General features: G+C 37.0%; 3 protein-coding genes across 7 annotated transcripts in view; 1 reads left to right on the forward strand and 2 right to left on the reverse strand.

Annotated features, from left to right (window-relative positions):
• Window positions 1–16,529, reverse strand: part of LOC106713114 (stress-activated protein kinase JNK) — a 78,112-nt gene extending 61,583 nt beyond the window's left edge. For 2 of the 3 annotated variants that reach the window (XM_045681158.1, XM_045681161.1), the window contains exon 1: window positions 16,395–16,529. The gene's annotated coding sequence lies outside the window, so the exon portion shown is untranslated. Of the gene's footprint in view, window positions 1–8,048; window positions 8,181–16,394 lie in introns of those variants that run through there. The other variant, XM_045681159.1, reaches the window with a different exon arrangement.
• Window positions 16,530–16,827: 298 nt separating this feature from the next.
• On the forward strand, window positions 16,828–19,520 carry LOC106713151 (RNA-binding protein lark). The gene is made up of 5 exons (XM_045681222.1): window positions 16,828–17,015; window positions 17,131–17,804; window positions 18,067–18,338; window positions 18,905–18,946; window positions 19,275–19,520. The coding sequence occupies exons 2-5, from the start codon at window positions 17,139–17,141 to the stop codon at window positions 19,321–19,323; spliced, it is 1,029 nt and encodes a 342-aa protein (XP_045537178.1). The 5' UTR covers window positions 16,828–17,015; window positions 17,131–17,138; the 3' UTR covers window positions 19,324–19,520.
• A 2,205-nt stretch (window positions 19,521–21,725) lies between these two features.
• LOC106713244 (bone morphogenetic protein receptor type-1B) overlaps window positions 21,726–24,943 on the reverse strand; it is a 92,496-nt gene continuing 89,278 nt past the window's right edge. For all 3 annotated transcript variants that reach the window (XM_014505996.2, XM_014505994.2, XM_014505995.2), the window contains 2 exons: window positions 24,035–24,222; window positions 21,726–23,849 (listed from right to left, as the gene is read on the reverse strand). In XM_014505996.2, the coding sequence (XP_014361482.1) occupies window positions 22,590–23,849; window positions 24,035–24,222 (1,448 nt within the window). In that variant the 3' untranslated portion in view covers window positions 21,726–22,589. The remainder of the gene's footprint in view (window positions 23,850–24,034; window positions 24,223–24,943) is intronic.

Genomic DNA, 24,943 nt, shown 5'->3' on the forward strand with positions numbered 1-24,943 from the left:
GGCCTATTCATGTCCAGTCACAAACGAACATCGACCACAAACTGACGTATGCACTGCACACTACGTACTACACTCTACGTCCGTAAATTCAGTTGTAATTTAATTTCACCGCAGCCGCAAAACGAAAATGACAGTGTACTTTTTAAAAAAGGTATATTTCAACTGTAGTAAAGGCTTTGTCATGATTGAATACACAGGATTATAAAGATTATGTTAAGGTTTAAGTGGTTTATTTTGCGTATATTAATTACTAGCTTTTACCCGCGACTCCGTCCGCGCGGAAAAAAAAATAGAAAACGGGATAAAAATTATCCCATATCCGTTTCCTGGTTCTAAGCTACCTGCCCACCAATTTTCAGTCAAATCGATTCAGCCGTTCTTGAGTTATAAATAGTGTAACAAACACGACTTTCTTTTATATATATAGATTAGGTATATTAGTATTTTTAGATATGTCTAATAGGTCAATCAATAAACTAAACAATCCAATAAAGCTACAAAAATAAATTTAAATATTCGATAGGATAAAATCATAAAATAAAATATATTGAAGTCCTGTCAAAAATAAAGCGAGGAAAATGAAACATTGCCGTATTTACGTTGATATATTTAACACATGAAATATTGAGAATAAAAGCAATATCTTTATTGTCAATAATACAAATATTATGTGTATGTATGTATTCAAAATGCCAACCGAACATTTATTTAAAATTTTTGATATTTACTAGTGTGCAAGATACAACTAGTACGTAATATACAATGTACGTACATACTTAAATGTATAGATACAAGTGAAGTCTCCTGGCAAACACAGGGTTCAATTATACGTAGGGTATACATACAAATCTTCGTCTATTACATCGTTACACGGCTTACTGAACGGGGAGAGTCGACGGGGAGAGCGGCTCTGGCGCTGGCAGGTCGCGTTTCCATTGCGCTCACGACACGACCAACGAACACAGACAGCAAGTTAATTAATTTAGCTAACAAACGACACAAAGATTTCTTTTTATAATCCAGAACAAATACAGAACCTTTGTTTTTAGCATAAGTTCTAACAGTTCGTTATTTTGTTTATTTTAATAAAAATCTGTATAATTGAAGCACACATTTATTAAGTAAACTTTGAATAATTACAATATCCTCATTTGATAAATTTCCGATTTCAAATTCACACAAAAATTACATTTGATTTGTTTAACTACTAAAATATTTGTGCAACTTTTGTCGTGTCGTCCAAAACAATGGAACCCGTTTAAATTTCCCTACACGCCTGCAGGTGATGCGCGGGGATTCCCGCAAGTTAAGAGGGATACGTCTCATCGGCGTACAAGTGTAATTATTTCGGCAGATAAGAGACACGATCCGACGCAATTTGCGAACTCACGAGGGGTCGAAGGATCGATTCCAACCGCAACTAGCGCGGAAATGTTGGTAAACAAAATGGCTACGTTATTACTCTGCCTTTTAGAGCCTTGCTTATTATTTAAACGGTATGTGGCTTCGTAATTACCTTGAGAATTAAAAAAAATTGTTACAAAAAAAAGAGAAGTATTTGGCAATATTTAAATGTAAATTTTGTCTTAGTTAGACTATGACTAGTCGACAAAGAACTGGGGTGCCTTATACCTTCAAAGTCAAACGTATTCGATTGAGATCTCCAAACAATGTAAGTTCGTGCCTCAAGTGGTCCCAAGGGCGCCGTAACTACGGCCACCAGGACATACATCACGGTGTCCGCAATCTCCATAATGAGATACAGAATGAAGTTATATGGAAATTGGTAAATTCACGATCTTAATGAATACTTGGAAACTAAATGGAAGGGCAACCAGCACGAAAAGAAGGAATATTAACTTAATGACATTCTTAATGTAATCGCCATCGCGATGTCTTCATTAAAAAAGCTACACTACCAATAATGTTAATGGACAAGTCTTAAGGCGAGACAGACTTGTCTACTAAGATTTAAAATAGGAATAGCAATGTGTGGACATAAAAATATCTACACATATGTTCACTTTTTTCTTCCAAAAAAAAATCTCTCAACTTATTTCTGTAATATATTTCGAATTCATCTTGATTCTTTATGAACGTAAATTATGTATTACGTAAAATTACTCTTATAGATAGCAAGTGTACAAAAACATCGATGCGTCAAATGTTCTGGATTATTATACGAGTAGATAAGTGACGCGCAAGTTCAAACAAGGCACGGTGGCACTCTCGCTCCGTCATAAATATTTGAACAAGCGCCGCTATGCAGTATTCAGTGGGTAGCGCAAGATATAGCCGGTGACATTAATCTAATATGTCGATACGATCTCTGTTGGAAACAGTTTTCAAATATACTGTTCGTAAGAAACGGGATTCTTACCACGATTAGGCTGTTGGCTGAGTTTTCAAATACAAAAATATAATAAAAAAACATACTAAATTCACTTAAAAATGAATAGAAAGTGTTCCATAAGATTAAAATATCCACGCTAGCTATTAAATTTACTGCCTCGGTCAGATTAAAATGGAAATCTTCACTAAGGTCTGCTTTAGTGACCGACGCTTTTTACCGTTCACGTCGATAATAATACTTATGCATTATTATCGACGTGAACGGTAAAAACCTATCTTCACTTATGGGCAAAATTCAATTCAATACTCTCCTATCGTTCTATCATCCCTTTCAAGAGTTATTAATAAATTTTTATAAACACTGACAAGGGTACTACGTCCCTGAAGTCGCTCTGGGACGTCCACGTCCATTTACTGTCCTCTGACATCCACATATATATTACTTGTCACTATTTATAAAGCAACGTTACAAACTTTATACTGTACATAATTACCTAAGTATTAATGCATGTCTACTACATAAAGACACAAGGATAAAATGAAATAAACTGAAATTATACGTATGTCTTATTATTAGGCTTATAAATAAATTACTTTTTGGTAAGGTTTATACCAAAACAAGGTTTTAAAGTAAGGTTCTTTGTAAACCAACCTTAACAAACTAACTTTTCTTCTGTAAAGTTTATACAATATATGTAATTGTTAACCAACAACTAAAACTAACACATTTAATTCATGACACCTTTGCGGTACGTTTTCAGGTCGCACGAGTATTAAATTATTCAAGACGGCGCCATGACTGTGGCTCTGTTGCTACAATTTTAAACATCAAATCTTCGCTCTGAAATTCCATTTAAAGCTTACTATTCCTCAGGGATTCTTACGTACACAGGAAACCTTTTAGGGTAGTGATATATTTAAACACTAACAAAGACATTTAGGCATTACACTAAACATTAAACCTGAATGATTTGTTTATTTTCAAATGGAAGAGAGGAATACAACTAACTTTAAGTATTTTTGACCACATTTTCTTTGATTCATAGAAATACAACAACTATTACTGCTCTACTACTAAATAATTTACTTTTAGTAAATACAGGTATATTTAAAATATCTGTGATACAATTTCTTTTATAAAAAACAACATAACCTAGAATAAGAAATAAATTAAATAACAAAGTCAAGAATTTATTTCAATTAAAAGCGTCTTTCACAGAAAAAACCCACGTCTCCTACGTTTCAATATAAAGAGCAAAGATAACGAAGATATTGAATCAAAAAAACGTTGTAAAAAGAAACAAAAATAGATTTGCAAATAAAAAAGGTTTTTTATAAAAAATACCTTCATTGATTGAATAAGATAATAGGGCCTTTAAATTTAGCTAAGCTTTTATATACTGGACAGTTTCAATATAAAAAAATAAAACTTTTCATATCTTATATATATAAAAGAAAGTCGTGTTAGTTACACTATTTATAACTCAAGAACAGCTGAATTGATTTGACTGAAAATTGGTGGGCATGTAGCATAGAACCAGGAAACGGACATAGGATAATTTTTACCCCGTTTTTTATTTTTTATTCCGCGCGGACGGAGTCGCGGGTAAAAGCTAGTTAGAAAATAAATGTAACATATCAACACTATTGTTATGTTAAAACATAACTGAGATAACTAAATTCTAAACGCATTCGACATTTATCCATTCTCAAATGTAGCTATCTCGCTCTTTACTTTAGATCAAGAATACTCGTATTAAAGAGTTCAGTTACTTAATTGTTTTAATTTATATATGAAAGTAACAAAGATAATTTGAATTAAATTGAAAACTCGCTGTAAAAATTACTTTCACTACGCGGGCTAAAGTAGCTACGACAAGCAATTTAGATAGCTACGACGTGCTACGGGAATGTGCTACGTAATGCTGCTACGAGCTGCTCGTAATTCTACAAACTTTGAAGTTCAGATTAAAGGAGGAAGAAAAAATTAAATATCAAGGAAGAAAAAGTGCACAAGTTTACGTGAGTTGAAAATTGAAATCAGCACAAGAGTAGGAGAAGAAAGGAACTACAAGAGGGAACTACGTTAGCACCTTGACTACCTAATAACAACTTTACAAAAAACTAACCTAACAAGAAAATTATAAGATCTTTATCATGGAAAATTAATTCAGCTATTGGTAACTGAAACATTCCATACGAAATCTGATAATAATCCAAACAGGATATATTAAATCTCAATACCGAAAGAATAATTTACTATATTACTAATAATCAGGAAAATAACTTCATCGAATACATAAACCAACACGCCGCTAACTAAGCAAATAGCGAGCTTTCGGTTAACGAAGGGTGCATTAACCCTTACATCGATCAGGGCTGGCAGTGCCGCGATAATTGCCGCGAAAGCCTTCACAGGGTTGGCGGTAATCAAGACCGCGCGTGACCGGAATCGCAGCCTTGGAAACTAACGGGTAGCAAAGCCTTTGGGCGCAGCTATTGAATATTATGGAAACTAGATTACGACAAGGTTAGCGCTTAAGGGTTGAAACTTTGAAATGTACGTGTTTATAAACAAAAATTACATTACTGTATTGCTGTGTGAAATTATACAACAACAAAGACAGACAAAGTACTGTCTTCTTATGCTTGCAATATATTACTTGAGTGGTTTATTGTAACTTAGGTTGTAGAGTTTTAAACAGTGCTAATTCAGTGAGTGAATATGTATAATAAATGTTCCATGTTTTCTCTATAAATGTATATATTTATAGTAATATAAATCGATACTAAACTAACGTAAATACAATGTCCTTCGAAATAAATCAATTCCATCAATGACCTTCAGTGAACGCGGGCGCTACAGAAGTCGCGGCGTTGTTATACGACACCTGCCAACCCCAACCCTCAAGTCCACAGCCAAACTAAAACGTTGCCAACTTCATGCGATATCAAATTCCGCATAGCAACAGAATGCGAGCTGTTTGATTAAGTTTTAACCTAATGGAACTAACTTATCCTAACAATTATGACGTCATGATCTTACTTGTCGAAGTAAAATACTAATCGTAATCTACTGACATCAACAAAAGGTATTATTAAGTCAAAAAGATAAGATAAATTTAAGATTTCACTGTTTAATAGAAGGTACAATTTACTTCATTAGTAAATACTCATTTTAAATTACATTACAGCGTACATCACGTATTACCAAAATAATTCTATTACTCGACAAAGCCTTATTGATTTTGTGATACAATTTTACAAGCTACAAGAATGAACTACAGTAATCTAATATATTAAATACAATAAAAAAAAAATTACAACAAAATTCAGTTCTAGTCGCATAAAAGCATTCTTACTTTCTGTAACTTAATTTACGATTTTACATTTGGTGTAAGCTAAAAGTAGATTAGTTTAATGTAGTGCGTAAAATGAGATAGAAAGTTAGATCACATTACATTTATTTTATTCTTTTTCTTTGTGTGCGTGAATATTTTCTATAAGATTTTAAATTAAGCAAATGTACAATTGTTAACTATACAGATAAATTTGTGGCAGTAATATAGCTCTTGGTCTATGAAATACCAAAGTCTAATATGAAAGATTTCTTCGACATTGACTTTATTAAAAGCTACACATTGTGTTGACTTTACTAATAGACAAGTATACTTACTTTCTCAAATACAAAAGTTTAACTATAAAAATTAAAAAGAATAAACTTTCATAGCTTGTTAACTCTACAGCTACTAGTTTTAAATACCCATATTACATAGTACACAATAGTAACAGTAACAAAAGCACAAGCTCCAGAGATGACGTTAGCAAGGAGCTAGGATATCGGAAACGACCCAGTTTCGCACAAACAATTGTAAACATTGCTTTTGTTCCGCTTTTTTTTGTAACACTTTTAATCAAGGATGTATAAATTACAACAAGCAAAACTATACACATTTTGTTAAAATTAAAAAGAAATGTAAGAAGTTTCATTTCAATATTTACAAGCCAGTTACCTTATTTAACTTTGGCTCTCATGAAAATTAATGAGGAACTTATAAATTTATAAATTCTACATAATATAAAATAGAAACTGTCCTCAAACAGTCATTAAAGTAAATTAGAGACTACACTCAAATAAAAAAAACCTAAAACTTGACAATTTGCAACTGAGTGAATTTGAAATCAGAGTCAACAGATCATTACGTGGCAGCTCGACATTAATTAAATCTTTATGTAATATAAATAATCAACAATTTACTTTATACTGATGGTCTTGGGATCGGTATAATAGTACCGTAACATGTTGTCACTTATGGCAAATATTTTATGTAAAATATTTTTGTATATTGTTTGTACACTTTTTTAAACCAAAGTATACATCGAATGAAAAGGAAAGCAAACCCGCCCGCCCTTGCCAAATGTACAAAACCTCGTAAAATGTCCGACATATGTACATATAGATATAAAGTGCGGAAGTACGACCAGGGGTTGGATGACAGGGTAAACGAGGTTAATGGCACGGCCGCGCCAGTCGGGGCTGGGGACTCTATTTTTAATCTACGGGATTTCTGAGCCAATTGCGATGCCCTTTACGAGTTAATTAATTGGCCGAACCCTTAGGTAATACGATGATTACATAAAAAAATTCGAAAGCAACCCCTGGACAGTGTAAATATGAGCAATGAAAACATTGACCAAAAAATAACAGCCCTAAGGCAACAAATACGATAAGCTGAGATGCTTCAGAGATATAGAATAAAAACAATAGCATATTCTCCTGGTCTCTTATACTTTCAATTATTTAGTATAAGAGCCGTCGAACAAATAGAAGGACTTACTTAGATGACTTACTATTTGCATTAGCAAAGGCAAAACCAACATTAGACTGTTGATTTTAGAATATAATTTACCAAAACGGCCGGCCATTGTCCGTCCGTAGTTAAGGCTTTTGGCTTTTACAAAAAAAAAGCAAATAATAGACCTGGAAAACAATAATCAAGATATATGACTGCTAGAAATCCTGTATACTTTTCATATTCAAGATTTGTTTTCCCACGAATATTCACAATTCCCAATACACACTTCCCAAGATTGTTAAGAATCTGTGACATCTCTTTTCGGTTTTAAATAGCAACATATAAAGTACGATATAAAGATGTTATTGTAGAGCAAGAAGACGCCGATGCAAATCTTGATAATAAAATCTGTGCAAACATAATGAAACAGTGTGAGTCAAAGTAATAACTTTTCTATTTACCGAGACGACATCGGAGTTAATGACACCGGCTTTAATTGATGATGCCTACACATTGCCGATGACGGAGGCTTGTGAGTAACATGAATAACTCTGAATTTATTTAATCATTCAGCTGAAAAATGATATAAGGCAAGTCATGATGCATCGTATTTCGTATTCTCAGCTTACTTTATATATTTTGGGATTGAAAACTTTTCCTTTGATATTTACCGCGATCTACTTTTATGAATTGAATGTCTAAATTGGATAAAACTGCTAAAGCAGCTTGTCTAAATGTACCTTAAAAACGTTGGAGCACAAAAAATCCAACATTACGTAATAAAAACTGTTATTCCATCGTGGCACAATACAATTACGACTGCAATACTGACGCGGTGGAGCAGCGCCATCTCTCGGTGATCACTTTAAACTTTCGATGCAAAATTAAATGCAAACTCACCAGCGAGTAGCGGCTCGGATGAATCGCGCGAGTGGCGATAAGGATAATGTGGCAGTGTGTTTGTGGGGTGGTGTGCGACGGCGACGGCTACGGCGACGACGGAGGCTGTAGTGACGAGTGGCTCGGGCCGGCGACGCGGGCGGACTGGCGCGGGCCTGCGCCCTGCGCCCTGCCTGCGCGCCTCTACCCCCACGCCCCTACAAGATACGCTGTCGAGGCGTGCGGCCGGCACAAGGGAAAATCGCTAGGCTTCAGGCGTCCATTCGCGAATATATGCTTTCGCTTTTTATACACTAATTGATAATAAGTTTTGTTTTCAATATAGTTAGCTTATATAGTTACTTAGCAGTGTATAACACAAAATCAATCTGTTCATGATTAATGTGACTAATTTCATTTTAGCCTAATTTTAGTCCACGTTCCCTTCCCACCCTTTCCTGGGAAGTTTGACGGAGGAGGGGGCGCATAGGAAGAGGATATTTCCTCTTTCTATGAATCCCCTTATCTGTCAATTAAAGGTAGGCAACTCATCTGCAATTGTAGATATCTACGGACAGCGGTCGCTTCGCTATTTAAGCGGATTCAGATGACCGCTTGCTCGTTTGCCACTTAATGATATAAAAAAAATATATTCGAAACAACGACGATGACACGATAACTTAAATTCAATTATTACTTTCCAGCTTATGACAAAGAATAATACTCGAATAAGTCAAGTACACTTTAGTGAAAACTTCTAGCCACGGAATTGAACAAGTTGACTTGCATATAGTAATTTTGTAAGAATTGCACTACCACTAAATTAACAATACATAAATACAATAGACAGTGAATATGATAATGTAAGCATCCGAAATAGTCGACTAGCACTACAGCGCGGTGAAGTGGTGCGGGCAGGGAGCAGCGAAACCTCTCAAGGGGCGCTCTATTTATGTTTTGTGCGGCCCAATCAACCTGGAGAGTTATTAATACAACTTCTTCATGAAAAATATTACTTTTTGCTACATCATTATAACATTTCAATGGATACCTTTTTGAAATACCTATACATAATATTATATAAGATTTACGATCCCAATTACACTTTCGCGATACAAAAGCCAGACTCTATTACCTACTTATTTTTTGTCGATCATTATTTTAACATGAAATAAAAGTGACTATAAAACATGTTTCTAAGCAAAGTAAGTATGCGTGAGAAACTATCAAATGCAATACGAGATGTATTTCCTAAAAATACCAACTACATAGCTGTACTTTTGTGTGGATTTTAAAACTAATTACTATCCATTATACCAACGTATTACAAATGTTTAATTAAATAAGCTCCTCCAAGTCATTATTGTTCGTTTGTTATTTATGTATTTGTTTCTGTAATGTAACTATGACGTCATTTCAATAAAAGCCTGAAACACTAAATAACATTTCGACTTCCTTTCCCACTTGTTTTCATGTCAAACAACAAATAAACATCCGATCCATCACAATAAGAGACTTAACTAATAGCCTGCCTCCAAATCTAGCAGCCCTAATTCACACCCTCATTACAACTGTAAATAATAAATAGTTGGACAAATGCTCGAGGGCGGAGGGCGTAGGGCGCAGGGCGGAAGGCGCAAGTCAGTAAGCCGGTAAGTCGACACGTGGGCTTCAGGGCCCATAACTTGGAATTTGCCCAAGGCGTGGTCGGACATTGTTAAATTAACAGAAATGTAACTTCATTAAACGAATAATAATAAATAAACTTAATAGTAAATAACTTTAATATTATAATTATTACAAAATATATTTTTTAATTGTTTAGAAGTATCAAGAGAATAAATTCTTTAGCTTGGTAATAATCTAATAAGAATTTAATGTTTATCACATATACCGTTCTTGTTAATTGTAAAAATGTTAGTTTTCAATTTTTAACTACCTCTCAATCGACTATCATTCCAGTAGCATTAAGTACCATAATATTCAAAATTCGTTCGTTTCTAAAGATTTTCCTAAGTGGCAATTACTAAATCGAAAACTTGAAGCTATTAACTTTGTCCTATCGTAACTGTCCAACAGGCACCCGTTGCCGGGGCCTTCGCTACAATTTTTTATAATCAAACCTGGAACACTGCACGCTTCTGAATTTTCACGATCGCTTTCTTTTTACATCACGTTGATTGCGATCTCCTGAGTGGATTCCCTTTTTATTGAACAATCTATAAAAAAAACGCTCACTAAGACTGGTAATGAAATTGAATGTTCCATATTAGTGAATTAAGTTTTATTTTAAATGAAATCGTTGCAGATACAAAATATTGCAAGGAATTTCTACCTTAAAATTATCATAACATGTTTGGCAAAAAGACGTACAGGTATGGTTATAACCAAAAATAACGTTCAGTTCGTTAATTTACAAAACCACATTGCGAAAAAAAAAACAGACCGAGATAATACAACAATAAGTAATATAAATTAAGCACATAACCAGTTATAAAATTAATAATTTGCGTACAAGATGAGATTTACATAGATAATGTAAGTAAACTTTTCACAAAAGGTCGGGAAGGAAATCAATTTAACTTTAGATAAAGGTTAATTTAGATATGTCGCGAGAGCGGACTATATCTAATGATCAGTAATCAAGGCGACACGCCGCGACAGCCTTTGCAAGACCGACTTTTTGGAAATTATACCTAACACTAACTTAGTAGCTTAACTATCTTTGTCAAGTTTACAGAGGGAACTATTTAATAAAGTTAAGTTGAATTTAGACTTACATCTTATATATAAAATTTCCATGTCACTATGTTAGTTACCGTACTCCTCCGAAACGGCTTGACCGATTGTTATGGAATATTATATTCATATTCAGTAGGTCTGAGAAACGACTACTATCTGTTTTTCATACCCCTATTAAGTTTTTTTAACTGCGCGTGGACGGAGTCGCGGGCGACAGCTAGTTTTCTTTTAGATCTATTGTTAACTAAAAATACTATTTATACACTTTTAAACAAAATGCAGTAATAAGTAAAGACGAATCAATACATATTAAAAAAATGGAGTGTCTGTATGTAATATTGGAAAAATAATCATATTTCGTACACATTTGCGTTGCTGTAAAGAAAAACCAATTTTTAAAATTTTCGTTTGTCTGTCCGCAAGGACGTATTATTCCCAAGCAAACCCGGGAACTTGCACGCGTGAATATTATAGGTTACTTTTTTCTTTTTAATACTGCGCTAAAGTAATCGCTAACTACCGCTAGTTGTATATTTGTTGAAATATTTCGTAACAATTGAACGAGTAAAAAAACAACACAGTTCGTATAAAATGTGTTTTCTAATACCGAATTATAAGCGAAAGTTTCCACGGCCTAATAAATAAAAATCAAATTCCAGAATCGTGTCAGAATTTATTATTACAACTAATATTTTTATTTATTTATTTTTTAGCACTTTTATAAGTACAAGGAGGACATAATGCCTAAAATCATTCTCTACCAGTCATCCGGTATATGAGAGGAAAGTATAATTATGTGCAGGGCAGATATGAATTGAAGATACTATTTTACTAATACAAATATTATGTAATACAGTAATATATTAGAAAAAAAAGTAAGTTTATTATTATCTTTATCATATATATTTTTATCAATTAACTACGCATCACAAAATCGTGTCCGTCTCCTATATTATTAAAATTACGTACAACCAATCATCATCAATTGCAAATACAATGACAAAGTTCAACGTCCTATTGACAAGGTTTACCTGTACAATGCGAGTGGCGGGCTGCCGGTCTGACATGTCAGGTCGTATTGTGCCCGCTGCAGATACAAACGCCCGCTACTGAGAAACGGTAGACTTTGCGAGCGAAGCAACGCGCCTACAAAAACATTTCCGTTGTTACATTTTTAATTCATTTACTCCGCATCATGTTTCAACAATGTATAGGTAAACTATTGTGTTTTTATCAAAGTTTTTAGACTGATTGAGCCCTCGGTTTAACTACAATGTTAAAACCAGATTTTAAAAATGTATTTTTGGAAGGAGAATGTGAGATACTTAATAGAAAAAACGGTTGAAATAATTTGATATGTTCTAATGTAAAATTCAATATGTTTTAACTAGTTTTCACCTGCGACTCCGTCCGCGCAGTATTAAAAAAAACTTAATAAATAGCCTATGTGTTCTTCCAGACTATGTTCTACACATGTGCCGAATTTCATCAAGATCCGTGGAGTCATTCCAGAGATTCTTCAAACAAACATCCATCCATGCATCTAAACATTAATATGAATTAATTATTAAATTAATTTTCATAATAATAGTATGAAGTATGGTTATTGCTGTTACAACAACTTACTTCAACACATAACTGGAGCCATCTTCTTATTTTTTTAAACAAAACATTCGATATTATTAGTAAGAGATAAAAACTTGTTTCTAGGCAATATTGCCAGGAATAGGAAATATGCTATAAAAGACATACAAATAGTTGGCAACACTCAGCGAGCACGCTGCAGTGGTGGCGTGACGTCAGCGAGCGATCAATGGACTGACGTTGTAACGAAAGGACCCCCCTTCCCTCACCCGTCCCTCCCCCGAGAACGGAGGGGTTTCGCCCGGACACGTCTTTGCAAATCTTATTCAAAACAACGAATAAACTTTAATTGCGGAAGCATGTTTATAAATAGTTATAGAGTGAGATGCATTTAAACTTTTAAGCGCATTGTTAAAAATTAAAAAAAAAAAACTTTTTTTTTAATCAAAATTAACAAAACTATACAACAGTTTACTGATACGTTATAACATTTTACCGTTACCTCTAACTGTCAAAAATAATCACACCAACATTTTGTAGAGGTAGAAACATAAAGCTTTAAAACTGGACATTAAATCCAAGTCGTTTACCCAATTGCTTAAAACATCTCTCTCTAAATAATCAATTCTCAATAATTAATATTGAGACTGGTTTAATTAATTCAACATATTTCAGTACTATTTCAAGAGTACCGCATTCGTGCGGTATCCGTGACGTAGGACTGACGTCACGTGTATCGGAAACCCCAAATTTGTACGGTTTTTGATTAAATTCAGTGTTATTGGATTCAAATCTTGCTAATATTATTTAGATCCACTGCTTTTTCCCACCCTTTTCTTATAAGGAAAGGATGGGAAGGAGCAATGGATTTGATGGAGGACGGAACGTATAGGAAGGCGAAATATTCTCTTTCTGCGCGTCCCCTCCTCTGTCTCTATGAGCAGTGTTCGCTTCACTATTTAAACGAATCAGGTGGCCGCTTGCTCGTTTGCAACCTAAAAATATAAAAAAATGCGAAATTCTCGATGGATTTCATTATGTCTCTTCATAACAACAAAACGGATCTCGCTCTCGCTCTTCTGGCATAGATGAACATAATCTGGGAGAGCACATAGGGTACTAATAGTTTTTTCCGCGCGGACGGAATCGCGGGCCACACCTAGTATATACCAAAAACGTGTAGTGTAGTTGAGGTTGTAGACTTAATACAAGTAAATTGTCACAAAGGAAAGACAATTAAAAATTAAAAATTCAACATTTGAACTAAAAAAGTGACTTCAGAAACATGACACGCAATACACGACAATGCAAATAATATTTGTAATTATTAAAATAATAGTCAATAATAGTCATTAAGTACTGGAAGAAAGTGTCAAAAAAATTAATAATAAACTTGATTTGTGAATCAAGAAAAATAGCAAGTTTTGGAGGCAATTAAACGAGCGAGTACACTTCCCACGTACTTCCGGTGGAACTCTGAATTATATAAGCTGTTGAAAGCGAGGGGGGGGGGGAAGGGACGCCCTACGGTGTGTATCGAACGTCGCGCCTCTCGCTCGCACTGCAGCTGTCTCCCTCGCACCTATTACACTCAAATAGGCCTATAAAAAACGCTAGCCAGGACGGCAATATTAGAACGGATATTAAAACAGTAACCGGACTTTAACGTACAATGCATCTATATGTTATTACATATCATTAAAATAAAATGTTCCTCAGTACTTTAAAGTCCATACTACCTATTTTACTAATATTTTAAATGCAAATGTATATATGGATGTATGTTAGAAGGTACCTACGGAACGGTACAACGGGTCTCGACCAAATTTGGCATAGATGTAGAGCATAGTCTGGAAGAACACATAGGCTAATAATTAAGTTTTTTTAATTCCGCGCGGATGGAGTCGCGGGCGACAGGTAGTCTTATATAAAGTGTTAGTATATATTTATTACAAGTCATAAATAAACTGATAATCATTAAGACCATAGTAGATAATCACAAACAAGGTGTTCATTTAACATACAATTTAACTTATATATAAGTAACTATGAATAACAAAATAATTTATTTATTTTATTGGTAGACTGAGGAAAATACGATACAAGCAAGAAAAAGAAAAAAAAGTTTCACTGTCCAAAAATCTGTATATATAAAAGAAAGTCGTGTTAGTTACACTATTTATAACTCAAGAACGGCTGAATCGATTTAACTGAAAATTGGTGGGCAGGTAGCTTAGAACCAGGAAACGGACATAGGATAATTTTTACCCCGTTTTCTATTTTTTATTCCGCGCGGACGGAGTCGCGGGTAAAAGCTAGTTTCTAATATTTCAGCAGTCAAAAGTTAGACTACAATAGACTGTCAAACATTTTTTTTGTCTACTGATTACTTGATTCTCTGCTTATAGTTTGACAAGAAATAAAAAACACTTCACCATATTTCAGAAACATATATGTATAAATATTTCTTCACATACTTATAGGATATAATAAAGAAGATGTTTTTCTGTTTTCTGGTTGTCTATTTTCTTGGTTGGGTTTTAAAATGGTTTGCTTTGTACTTGTAAAGAAAACAAAGTTTTAACAAAAAAGGTTAGCCACCCAAAAATACTTTAAAAAAAATAGGAATTTAAATGACCTTGAACAGTGATAAAACAATGATAAATAAATTATCAAGTAGGGTTGACAACAGGAAGGCAGCCGGCCATAAAAACTTAAGCCAAAACTTTTAGGTTTATAAAACCTAGTGTGCTGGCCCCACATAACTGGGAAAAGACAAGGGAGATGAATATATGAATAAATATCAGCATATAAATCAGGGATCCCAAAACTATTTTGGACACGTGACCCCCTTTTCCAAAATGAACCGTTTCCACAGGCCCCCCTCCCCATGGCCAAATTATCTACTTTTAAGATCAATTATTGTTATTATTATTTTTCATTCTGACCTAAGTCAATAGAAGACAGAGTGAGAATTAGCAATGCTATAAGTTCAATATCAACACCAAGGGGAGTCCTTGATATAAATAAAGTATACAAGCTTTATATGTATTCTATGCAAACTAGAGCAATATCAATGGGACATAAGATAAGTTTTTTTTTAATAGGAGAAGGGGGCAAATGAGCAACGGACCACCTAAAGTTAAGAGGTTTAAACCGCTTTGGGTTTGTAGACCAACAAAACCCATGGTAACATCTTGTAATAATGTTTCAGTAACCAAATATCATGAAATATGTTTCAAAACAAATGTAGTGTGGCATCCTGTATGTCTAATTGAATACCGTTTTTAAATATTATACGATAATACTACATTTAGACTATTCTTAATCTTTGTCTATATTAAAAAATATCACAGATAACAGGAAAATATAACTTGACAACTTATTAAGTTTTAAATTAATAAAAACCAAAATTTTATTAATAATGTTTAAAATGTTAAAGTTTAATTAATGTTTTAAATTAAGAAACAAAATACTAATTGTGAGGGAATGATTGTCAAGACATGAAGTTTTGAGAGATTTGTGTAAATAAGTGAAAGATAAATATAAACTGGCAAATCAACAAAACAGATCTAGAACTTCATTATTAACTCAAAATATTGATACATACAATGAACACGATAAAAGATAATGAAACTAGAATCCCAATGTTGGTCTTGTATTTCACTATACAATTTGACTGAGAAAATCAAGTGCTATAGTTATTTCTTGTTACATTTAATGGAAAAGAAAAGACAATTACGTTTTTAAGCAAAATACTTGAATATAACTTAATCATATCTTTCAATAGTTCTAGATAGCGTACTTGTTTACCATTATAATATTTAAGCTAAACGTTTTCAGTAAAACGATGGAATGCTTGAAGAAAAGTGATGATGAAATAAAAAGATGTGACCTTTTTTGATATTTTAACAACCAGATGGATTTACATAATTATACGGCAAATATTGTTGTTGAAAATAATTAGTACATTCAGACAACCACTTGATCTATTTCGGCACGACACATTATGATTCCAACAGACGAATAAGAAATCCTTACCTCTCTCAAGACGATCTTCTTAACACAAAACTATCGCAGATAATGTGGACCACAAAATTATAACGTTATAAATACGATTTAGAACAGATTATTTTAAATTTTTATAAGAACAAATGTCGACGACGAAATAATTACGGCGCGTTTTGACATTTCATAAAATTATTGCTATATATGAATTTGAAATTGACATGAAGTTATTAAAGTAAGCTATTTGTGTTAATATTTTTTGAAGTTAAAAAAACTATTTAAATTTGTTTTGAGTTTATGAAATCATAAAAGCAAAACCAGAGAAACATTTTCAATATTCAAAGCAATTTAAAAAACCTATTTTATCTATGGACCAAAGATATAGAATATTTTGAAAAACATAAACCTTTTTTGTCTATGCCATGCAGTCAATTGTCTATTTTATTATCTATGGGCTTAGTCTATGGGGGTCCTACATCCGCCGCACTCCGCAAGACGCATCGTTTTTATTTTACAGAACCGAACGGAGTGCATTATAGACGCCATTTTGAAGAAGTAACCTCTTCTGTGTTCTACTGCTAAAAAGTATCTTTTTGTAGTTGTGGTGTTAAATTTCGTTTGTAGTGTTTATTAAAACCGTAAAAATTGAGTCGGGTAAGTGGTTTTCACATGATTTATTGCTTAGATATTTGTAAATCGGTGCTAGGATCCTTATGGACTTGTGATGAACGCTGCTGACTCATTTCGTCAAATTGTGTATGCGTTTCAGAAACTAAAATGCCGGGCGCCGGTACTTTCAAAATCTTCGTCGGGAATCTATCCGATAAAACGACGGACGCCGATCTTAGACCGCTATTCGAGAAATACGGTACGGTCGTAGAATGCGATATCGTCAGAAATTACGGTTTCGTGCACATGGAAAACGAGCAAGTCGGACGCGAAGCAATTCAAAACTTAAATGGCGAGTTAGTACATGGTCAGGCGATTAAAATAGAGGCGGCCAAGAGCCGAAAGGCGCCGTCGACGCCGACCACGAAAATATTCGTCGGTAACCTAACGGACAAGACGCGCGCGCCGGAGGTCCGCGAGCTGTTTCAGAAGTTCGGCACGGTGGTAGAGTGCGATATCGTGCGTAACTACGGCTTCGTGCACTTGGACGCGACGGGCGACGTGAACGAGGCTATCAAAGAGCTGAACGGTATGATGGTGGACGGCCAGCCCATGAAGGTGCAGCTGTCGACAAGCCGCGTACGCCAGCGGCCTGGCATGGGCGACCCGGAGCAATGCTACCGGTGCGGCCGCGGCGGCCACTGGTCCAAGGAGTGCCCCAAGGCGCTGGGACCCGACCGCAACGGTTTCCGCGATCGAGCGTTCGGCCGCGACCCCTACCCCCCGCCGCCGCCGCCGCCCTTCCTCCGCGATCGCATGATGGGAGGATTCGGGGTAACGCGTTCCATTCCATTCCACTTTGCTACTCCCGCTCCGCAGTCGTGGTCAGAGCGTAGTCGCATCACGTAGGCCGAGCGCATGGACCCACTCTCCGCACGGTACCTATCTCGGGCTGCCCCACCTCAGGCTCGGTGATGCTACAAAGCTTACATTTGACATGATTACTCCAATAATTTCAATTGTACCATTTAATGTCATTTTTAATATATTATACTCACAATTAGTCACAAATACTAATGATGTTTTAATGTAACAGGATCCATATGATGGGTACTACGACCGCGCGAGGTTTGATTCGCCCAGGGAACTGTTTGAGAGGAGATATCCAGTGGGCACTTCCCGGGGACTAGAGCTAGGCACATCGCGGGGCGCGCGTGGGGACTTTGTGTCTCCGCCGCTCCGACGCGAGCCGATGCCCCCAATGCCGAGCCTGCCGCCATTGCGCAGCAGTATGGGCTCCATGAGGTCCTCATATGACACAATGTTTAGCCGCAGGAGTCCACCTCGCGGGCCACAGATGTCACGAGGGTAAGCATAGAAGGTTATTAGTAAAACTGTTCAATCAATTGAGAGAAATGACATGCTTTATAGGATTTTGTTAGGTTATGTTGCTTTAGCTTGAATTCTGTATATTTATTAATTATAGTGCAATATGTTGTGACTGTTATAAACATGAAATTCCACTGCAGTGACACATATGACACCCCACCTATATTTGATGATTTTATAACTTACTAGCTTTTTCCCGCGACTCCGTCCGCGCGGAATAAAAAAAAATAGAAAACGGGGTAAAAATTATCCTATGTCCGTTTCCTGGTTCTAAGCTACCTGCCCACCAATTTTCAGTCAAATCGATTCAGCCGTTCTTGAGTTATAAATGGTGTAACTAACACGACTTTCTTTTATATATATAGATATAGATTTCAAAAATGTATGGAACTAATACACAACAATCATGTAACTTATCAACAGTTATCATCACATTTGTACATTTATGAAGTTGGTTATGGAATTGCTTCTGAGCAAAAGCACTTTGTCTTGGTCTCTGTTTGTTTTGTTGTTGTCCTCTAACTTAGTTTGTCTTGGTTTTTCAGAATGTATGAAGACTTTAGCAGAGACACATTTGATGACAGAAGGTAAATATCTGTGATTGTAAACACAAATATGTAGTAAAAGTAAGATATTTGTATTAAATTAAACAATTACAATAAAACCCGAAAAGAACATTTTAACTAACTATATAACCTCAGTTTTAAATTTATTAACTGAATTTATGATACTTTCACTTAAAATTTTAACTGTCAAACTGAACAGTTAACCTATAAACATCTTTTAACTGTACAATGTGACAGTTCAGTTCAAATTGTGCAGTTAAAACTGAACGACTAGCCAATGTTACATGTGAAATTAACTTCAATATTTATATTGTTTTATAGATATTTTAATTATGTACCATTTCCACAGACCGGGTCTGCGAGGTCCGTCCCCCTCCAGGAGATATGCACCTTATTAAATATATTTCAAAGTGGTCATTATATTTGTGTGATGACAATTGACTGTCCGCTGAATCATTGAGATGTTTTAGGACAATAATTTGTAAGGATGACTGCGAGTGACTTATATGCAATCTAATATAGAATTAAATGTACGGTTGAATAGACTGCTAACGTGAAGTAATGTAAATAACTAAAATAAATCTCATTTTAAGTATAACAGCTTTTTATTGCCTACAATACCTGAATTTAAATGAAATGCATATGTTTGAAATGGAAGATAATTAACTCTATAAAAAGGGGAAATATTAAAAAATGCAACTATTAAGCCCAAATACTTTGTTCAGAGTACGTAGCACGTATCATCAACCTGCCCTTATCCCTAAGTAGGGTCGGCACAGTATGTACTACTCCTCCATAAATCTCTATCAGCCGTCATATCTGAATTTACTCCCTTACGCATATCCTCTTTCACACAATCCATCCATACTTTCTTTGGTCTTCCGCTATATTTATAGCCATCCACATTCAATCTTATTACTTTATTGTTTATATGAACATCATCCCTGCGCATAACATGTCCAAACCACGCTAACCTTCTCAATTTGTCGATAAGTACGTAGCAAGATTTGTGACAATCGCCTTCGTATCGTCATCGTAAATTATGGCAAAATTAGTATGAGTTTTGGTGTACATACATTATGCCCGATACGTCAATGACTCGCTGCACAAATTTTAATACTTTGACGATACGAAGGTGATTATAACAAAGATTCTTTTTAGGAATTAAACAACAGTCGGCCATTTGAAATAAGTGTTGTCAGTATATATTTGGATGGATATGACCTTAAATGGTCGTATTCTAGCACCAAATATTTATTTTTTATTTTTGGCATGTGTTGTTTTTATTTATTTTTTATAGGAGAAGGGGGCAAACGAGCAACGGACCGTTTAAAGTTATTTGATCCGACACCCATGGACAGCCGCAACGCCAGAGGAATTGCAGATACGTTGCCGGCCTTTGAGGAAGTTCAAGCGCAGTTCAGTGTGTAACAGATGGCGTTACCAGCGTATTAAATAGCACTGGCACATATTTGCGCCGTGAAATGTTTAAGATAAAATGTATCGAATAGTCCTATTTTGTTTTTCATTACAACTTCGAGTGAGTGTTTTCTTCATGTTTTAACAAGTTTGTTTTGTCCAAAAGTTTTTACGTTTAGTTGTGTAATCAAGAACAAACACTTTTTTTTAAAGTAAAGTATTGCGTTTTACTGACCGTGTCAAGTTGCTTAATTTGGTCTTCATTACTTTATTCTCGAATAAAATACAACTAAATGGGATTAAAAAATAAAATCCTTTTTACATGTCCATTAATATTTTATTTAATCTGTAAACTTAGCGCGTACAGTCGCGCGCACAAACGCTGTACATTAACACTATATAATAAGACACTCGTGCGACTTGAGCGCACGACTGTACGCCGATGTACAACTACCCTCTATATTTACAAGACAATGTACAATACAAGCGCACCCGCGCTTCTAAATGCTGCCGCGTACACCCGCTCTCACCAACCACCTCATCTTAAATCTTTCATTAAAAAAAAAACTTAAAATTCCACCGCCAATATACTTGTATTTAAAAAAAAACATATATTTATCTCTGATTTTTCATAAACAATTATATGACAATAATTATATTTTATACAAGTAAATGAATCGACAGTGGAAATACAGCTTATCAATAAAAACAATCTGCGCTCATAATTTTTAAAGCACTTGAAAGTTTTTATTATAACATTTTTCATGACGGCGTCAAAATATGACGTAGCCTACATTTGTAGTTCGTCATAAACAGTCTTGAGATGTTGCAAATTATATTTGCATAGTCTATGTACAACTTACAATTAAAAATTAAAATAGCTGCACCAAAGGGCAAGTGTAATCCATCCATTAAAGGCATCCATTTTATGATCAAACTTCAAAAGTGTTCGTTCTAAATTACTTTCTACACTTTTAATTTAATAGTTACATAATATAAAGTGTTTGTTTTAAAAATATTAGCAACAGTAATTCTACGCTGTAGAGATTTTATTTATATTTTCTGTGTTGTGGCAACACTAAATATCAATTTTAACAAATGCACAAGAGCATTATTTTCACTGACCTTTGTAAATGGTCTGGCTATAAGACGTTGTATTTTGTGCCGATTTGATTCTCGCCATTTTGGAGCTGATTGTGGCGGTTTGGATTCGAACTAATAGATAGAATTAATTGTAACGTCACATCAACAGACGCGTTTAAATCGGAACGAAGCAAAAGCTGTCACCTCTAAGGAATCACCTATCCATTTACAAGGGATCAGTGATTACTTTTTTATATTTATAATTTTATGGATGAAAACTAGGCGATTCTTTTGGCGATTCTTTTGTATACAGGTACAGATATAACAGTGGAGACTCACCAGCTGTCTGTGGTAGGGGTGGGGGGTGTGGGGGGTGAGAGCGAGGCTGCACATTTTTACACACTTAAGTACAATTCACTGATAAATAACGTGGTGAGTCGAGGCGATGGATTTTCATATGAAGTAATAAAAATAAAGGAACTTAGAAACAACCATAACAACAGTTCGAATGAAAACTTATCAAAATAAAAGTTTCACTCAGTGACATTAAACTTCATAGAAAACATGTTTAAACAACCAAGTAATCAATATAAAGTACACGCAAACAGATGTGCTCAAACATATTTGTACTTATTTTACTATAAGAATAGCTGCCAAATGTTTTAAGTGTATATGTAAAGCGATGTTGTGTCGTATGTCGGCGACCATCGCCTCGGCCCTCCTCCGCGGCGCTGACTCAGCAGCTCAACACAACCGAACCGAACGAAGCGATTCCAAATATCCTTTGTACATTAAATTTGTAAGCAAAGTCTTATTGTCGATATATATCACAAGACGCGGCGCCGACTGGCCCGCGCTCGCCGCACACACACACACGGAAGACGAGATATTTAAACCTACCAAATTAACGTAACAAATAAAATAAAATACATACAAATTTATCGGAACGAGAAGACCGGGGACGAGCGCGAGTACCCGCGGCGGCCTCGCGCTGCGCCGAGTTAACTTAACAATACTGAGATTTAAACAAAAGCGGTGGTCAGATAGAATTTCACATCGATGGGACTCAGGGATGCTGAACTAATTTTGAACGCGATTCAACTCTCGCAAAGGAATAAATAGCGCGTATCGAGGAACTGGTACTGAAGTGAGTGGTCCGGCGTCACACGAGCTTGGCGACGGGCTCGTTGTGGAACTTGGCGAGCGTCTTCTTGACGCGGAGCGCGGTGAGCCGCACTGGCGGGTTGGCGTGCCAGCACTCCGCCATGGCGGCGGCGAGCGCGGCCAGCGGCTCCGAGCCCAGCCAGCGCGCGGGGATGATGGGCCGCACGCCGCGCGCGACCACCACCGCGTGCATGTCCTCGAACGAGGGGTCGGGCGGCACGTGCTCGTGGTAGGGCAGCGCGTACGCGTCCACGTGCTGCGCCTTGTCGCCGGTGGCGCAGCGGCGGCACATCTCCCACAGCACCAGCCCCAGCGAGTACATGTCGGCCATCTTGAACGCCTCGAAGTTGGCCACGTCGAGCTTCTCGTCGAGCACCTCGGGCGCCATGTAGCGGCGAGTGCCGACGCGCGTGTTGGGCGCGATGTCCACCTCGTTGCGCTCGGAGACGTATCTGACCGCCAGTCCGAAGTCCGCGATGGCGCACTGACCGTTGCGTTTCACCAGAATGTTCTTGCTCTTGATGTCGCGATGCGCGATGGCGGGCTTGCCCTTCGTGCCGAATATGTCCATGTGCAAGTGCGCCAGCCCGCTGACGATAGAGTACGCCATGGTGAGCAGGGCGTGCGTGTCGAGGACGACCGTCTGCAGGTAGTCGTGCAACGAGCCGTTCTCGTGGTAATCGGTGATGAGGAGCATCTGCGTCCACGAGCCGGTGCCTTTGATGTCGGCGGCGATAAAGCCGAGGATGTTCTCGTGTCGCATGAGCACCGTCTGGTAGATCTCAGTCTCTCGGAACCACGACGCCTCCTCGGTGGTGAAAAAGACCTTAACGGCGACTTTCTCGCCGCGCCACCTCGCCAGCCAGACCTCGCCGTAGCGGCCCTTGCCAATGGATTCGACCATCTGTATCTGTTTGGCGACGGTACGCTGCACGAGCAGCGGCAGGCCGGAGCCGGAGCCGGAGGAGATGTCAGCGGAGTGCGCGGCGGCGGGCGGTGAGGGCGGTCGCTTGCAGCCGCGGCGCCGGCGCCGGAACAGTAGTAGAAAAGCGGCAATGAAGGCGAGGAGCGCGACGCAGAGTGCGATGGCGACCAGTAGCGTGGGGCTGGCGGGCGTGGGCGGGCGCAGGCCGGGCGCTTCCGTCACATCGGGCGGCGGTTCCGGCAGCTGGGGCTGCAGTCGTGTGTTGCACATGTCCGCTTCCGAGCAGCACTCGATTACCTTCGGGTGCTGGTGTGGCACTTGTGAACTTTTGCACTGAAAATCATGAAAACACATTTATTAGTACAGTTTGCATGAAGTTCCCTGTGTCGTAACGATTTCAAAACAATACAATATGGTGTACGATTTTATGCTAAATCTATGCTAATGCTAAATCAAGATAATGGTGATCAAGACAGGTGGATAATAGGCTTAGATAGAGATAGAAGGTAAGTACAGACCTGCATGAAGCCAGACTCGTCGGGCGGCAGGCAGCCGGCGGTGCGCTCGAGGTCGAGCCGGCCCGAGTCATCGAGCACCTCCTCCACGGTGGCGAAGCAGTAGCCGCCGGGCTGCGTGAAGCACGTGCCACGAGCCGCGCCGCCCGGGCACGCGCCCGCGCCTGCGCACTCGCACACTATGCCCCGACCTGCAACACACAACGCAACACAACGTCAGTCAAAAATGTCAACACTGGCCAAAGAGTACACAAACGGGACGTCTCAATAATTTACAACTTCATATTATCAATGTAAACTAGTTGTGTGGCAAAGCAACAAGTTTGTCACAACAGATAAGTGGCAGCATCTCAGGTGCGGAGATGTTTATTGAGTGGCAATTAAAATGCCAGCCGCGACAGCAATGCAATGTTTATTGCCCGATGATGTGACCTGGCGTTGACGACGTGATTAAATATATATACAGTAGGACAAATCTATTTGGCGCAATTATCGTAGTTATTGCTGTGAGAAAATATGTAAAACCTACTTAGGCATGTCAAATAACACGCGACAGCTATACTTAGACAAGAATCTTGTAGCTCTTTTTGACAATAACAGGCACCTACGTCATTGATTCCACTTCTGCCCACCGGGCCAGATAAGTTGCTCGCACCATAAGTACCTACTGCATCTTTGCCTTGCATTACATTGTACCGCTACGATCTTTACGTAACAACTCTAGATCTTCTAAACTAAACCTTATAATAACGTAAACGTACAATGTAAATTAAATTGAACAAATATTTAAAACATTAGTGAAACACTAATAGCTTGATAAAGTCCATTAAATTGAAAGTCGTTGAACAGTTTTTAACACAATTATAGACATGTTTTTTGAGCATAGAGCAAACTAAGTGTATGATAGATGTT

This window comes from Papilio machaon, chromosome 15 (genome assembly GCF_912999745.1).
Source record: "Papilio machaon chromosome 15, ilPapMach1.1, whole genome shotgun sequence".
NCBI lineage: Eukaryota > Metazoa > Arthropoda > Insecta > Lepidoptera > Papilionidae > Papilio > Papilio machaon.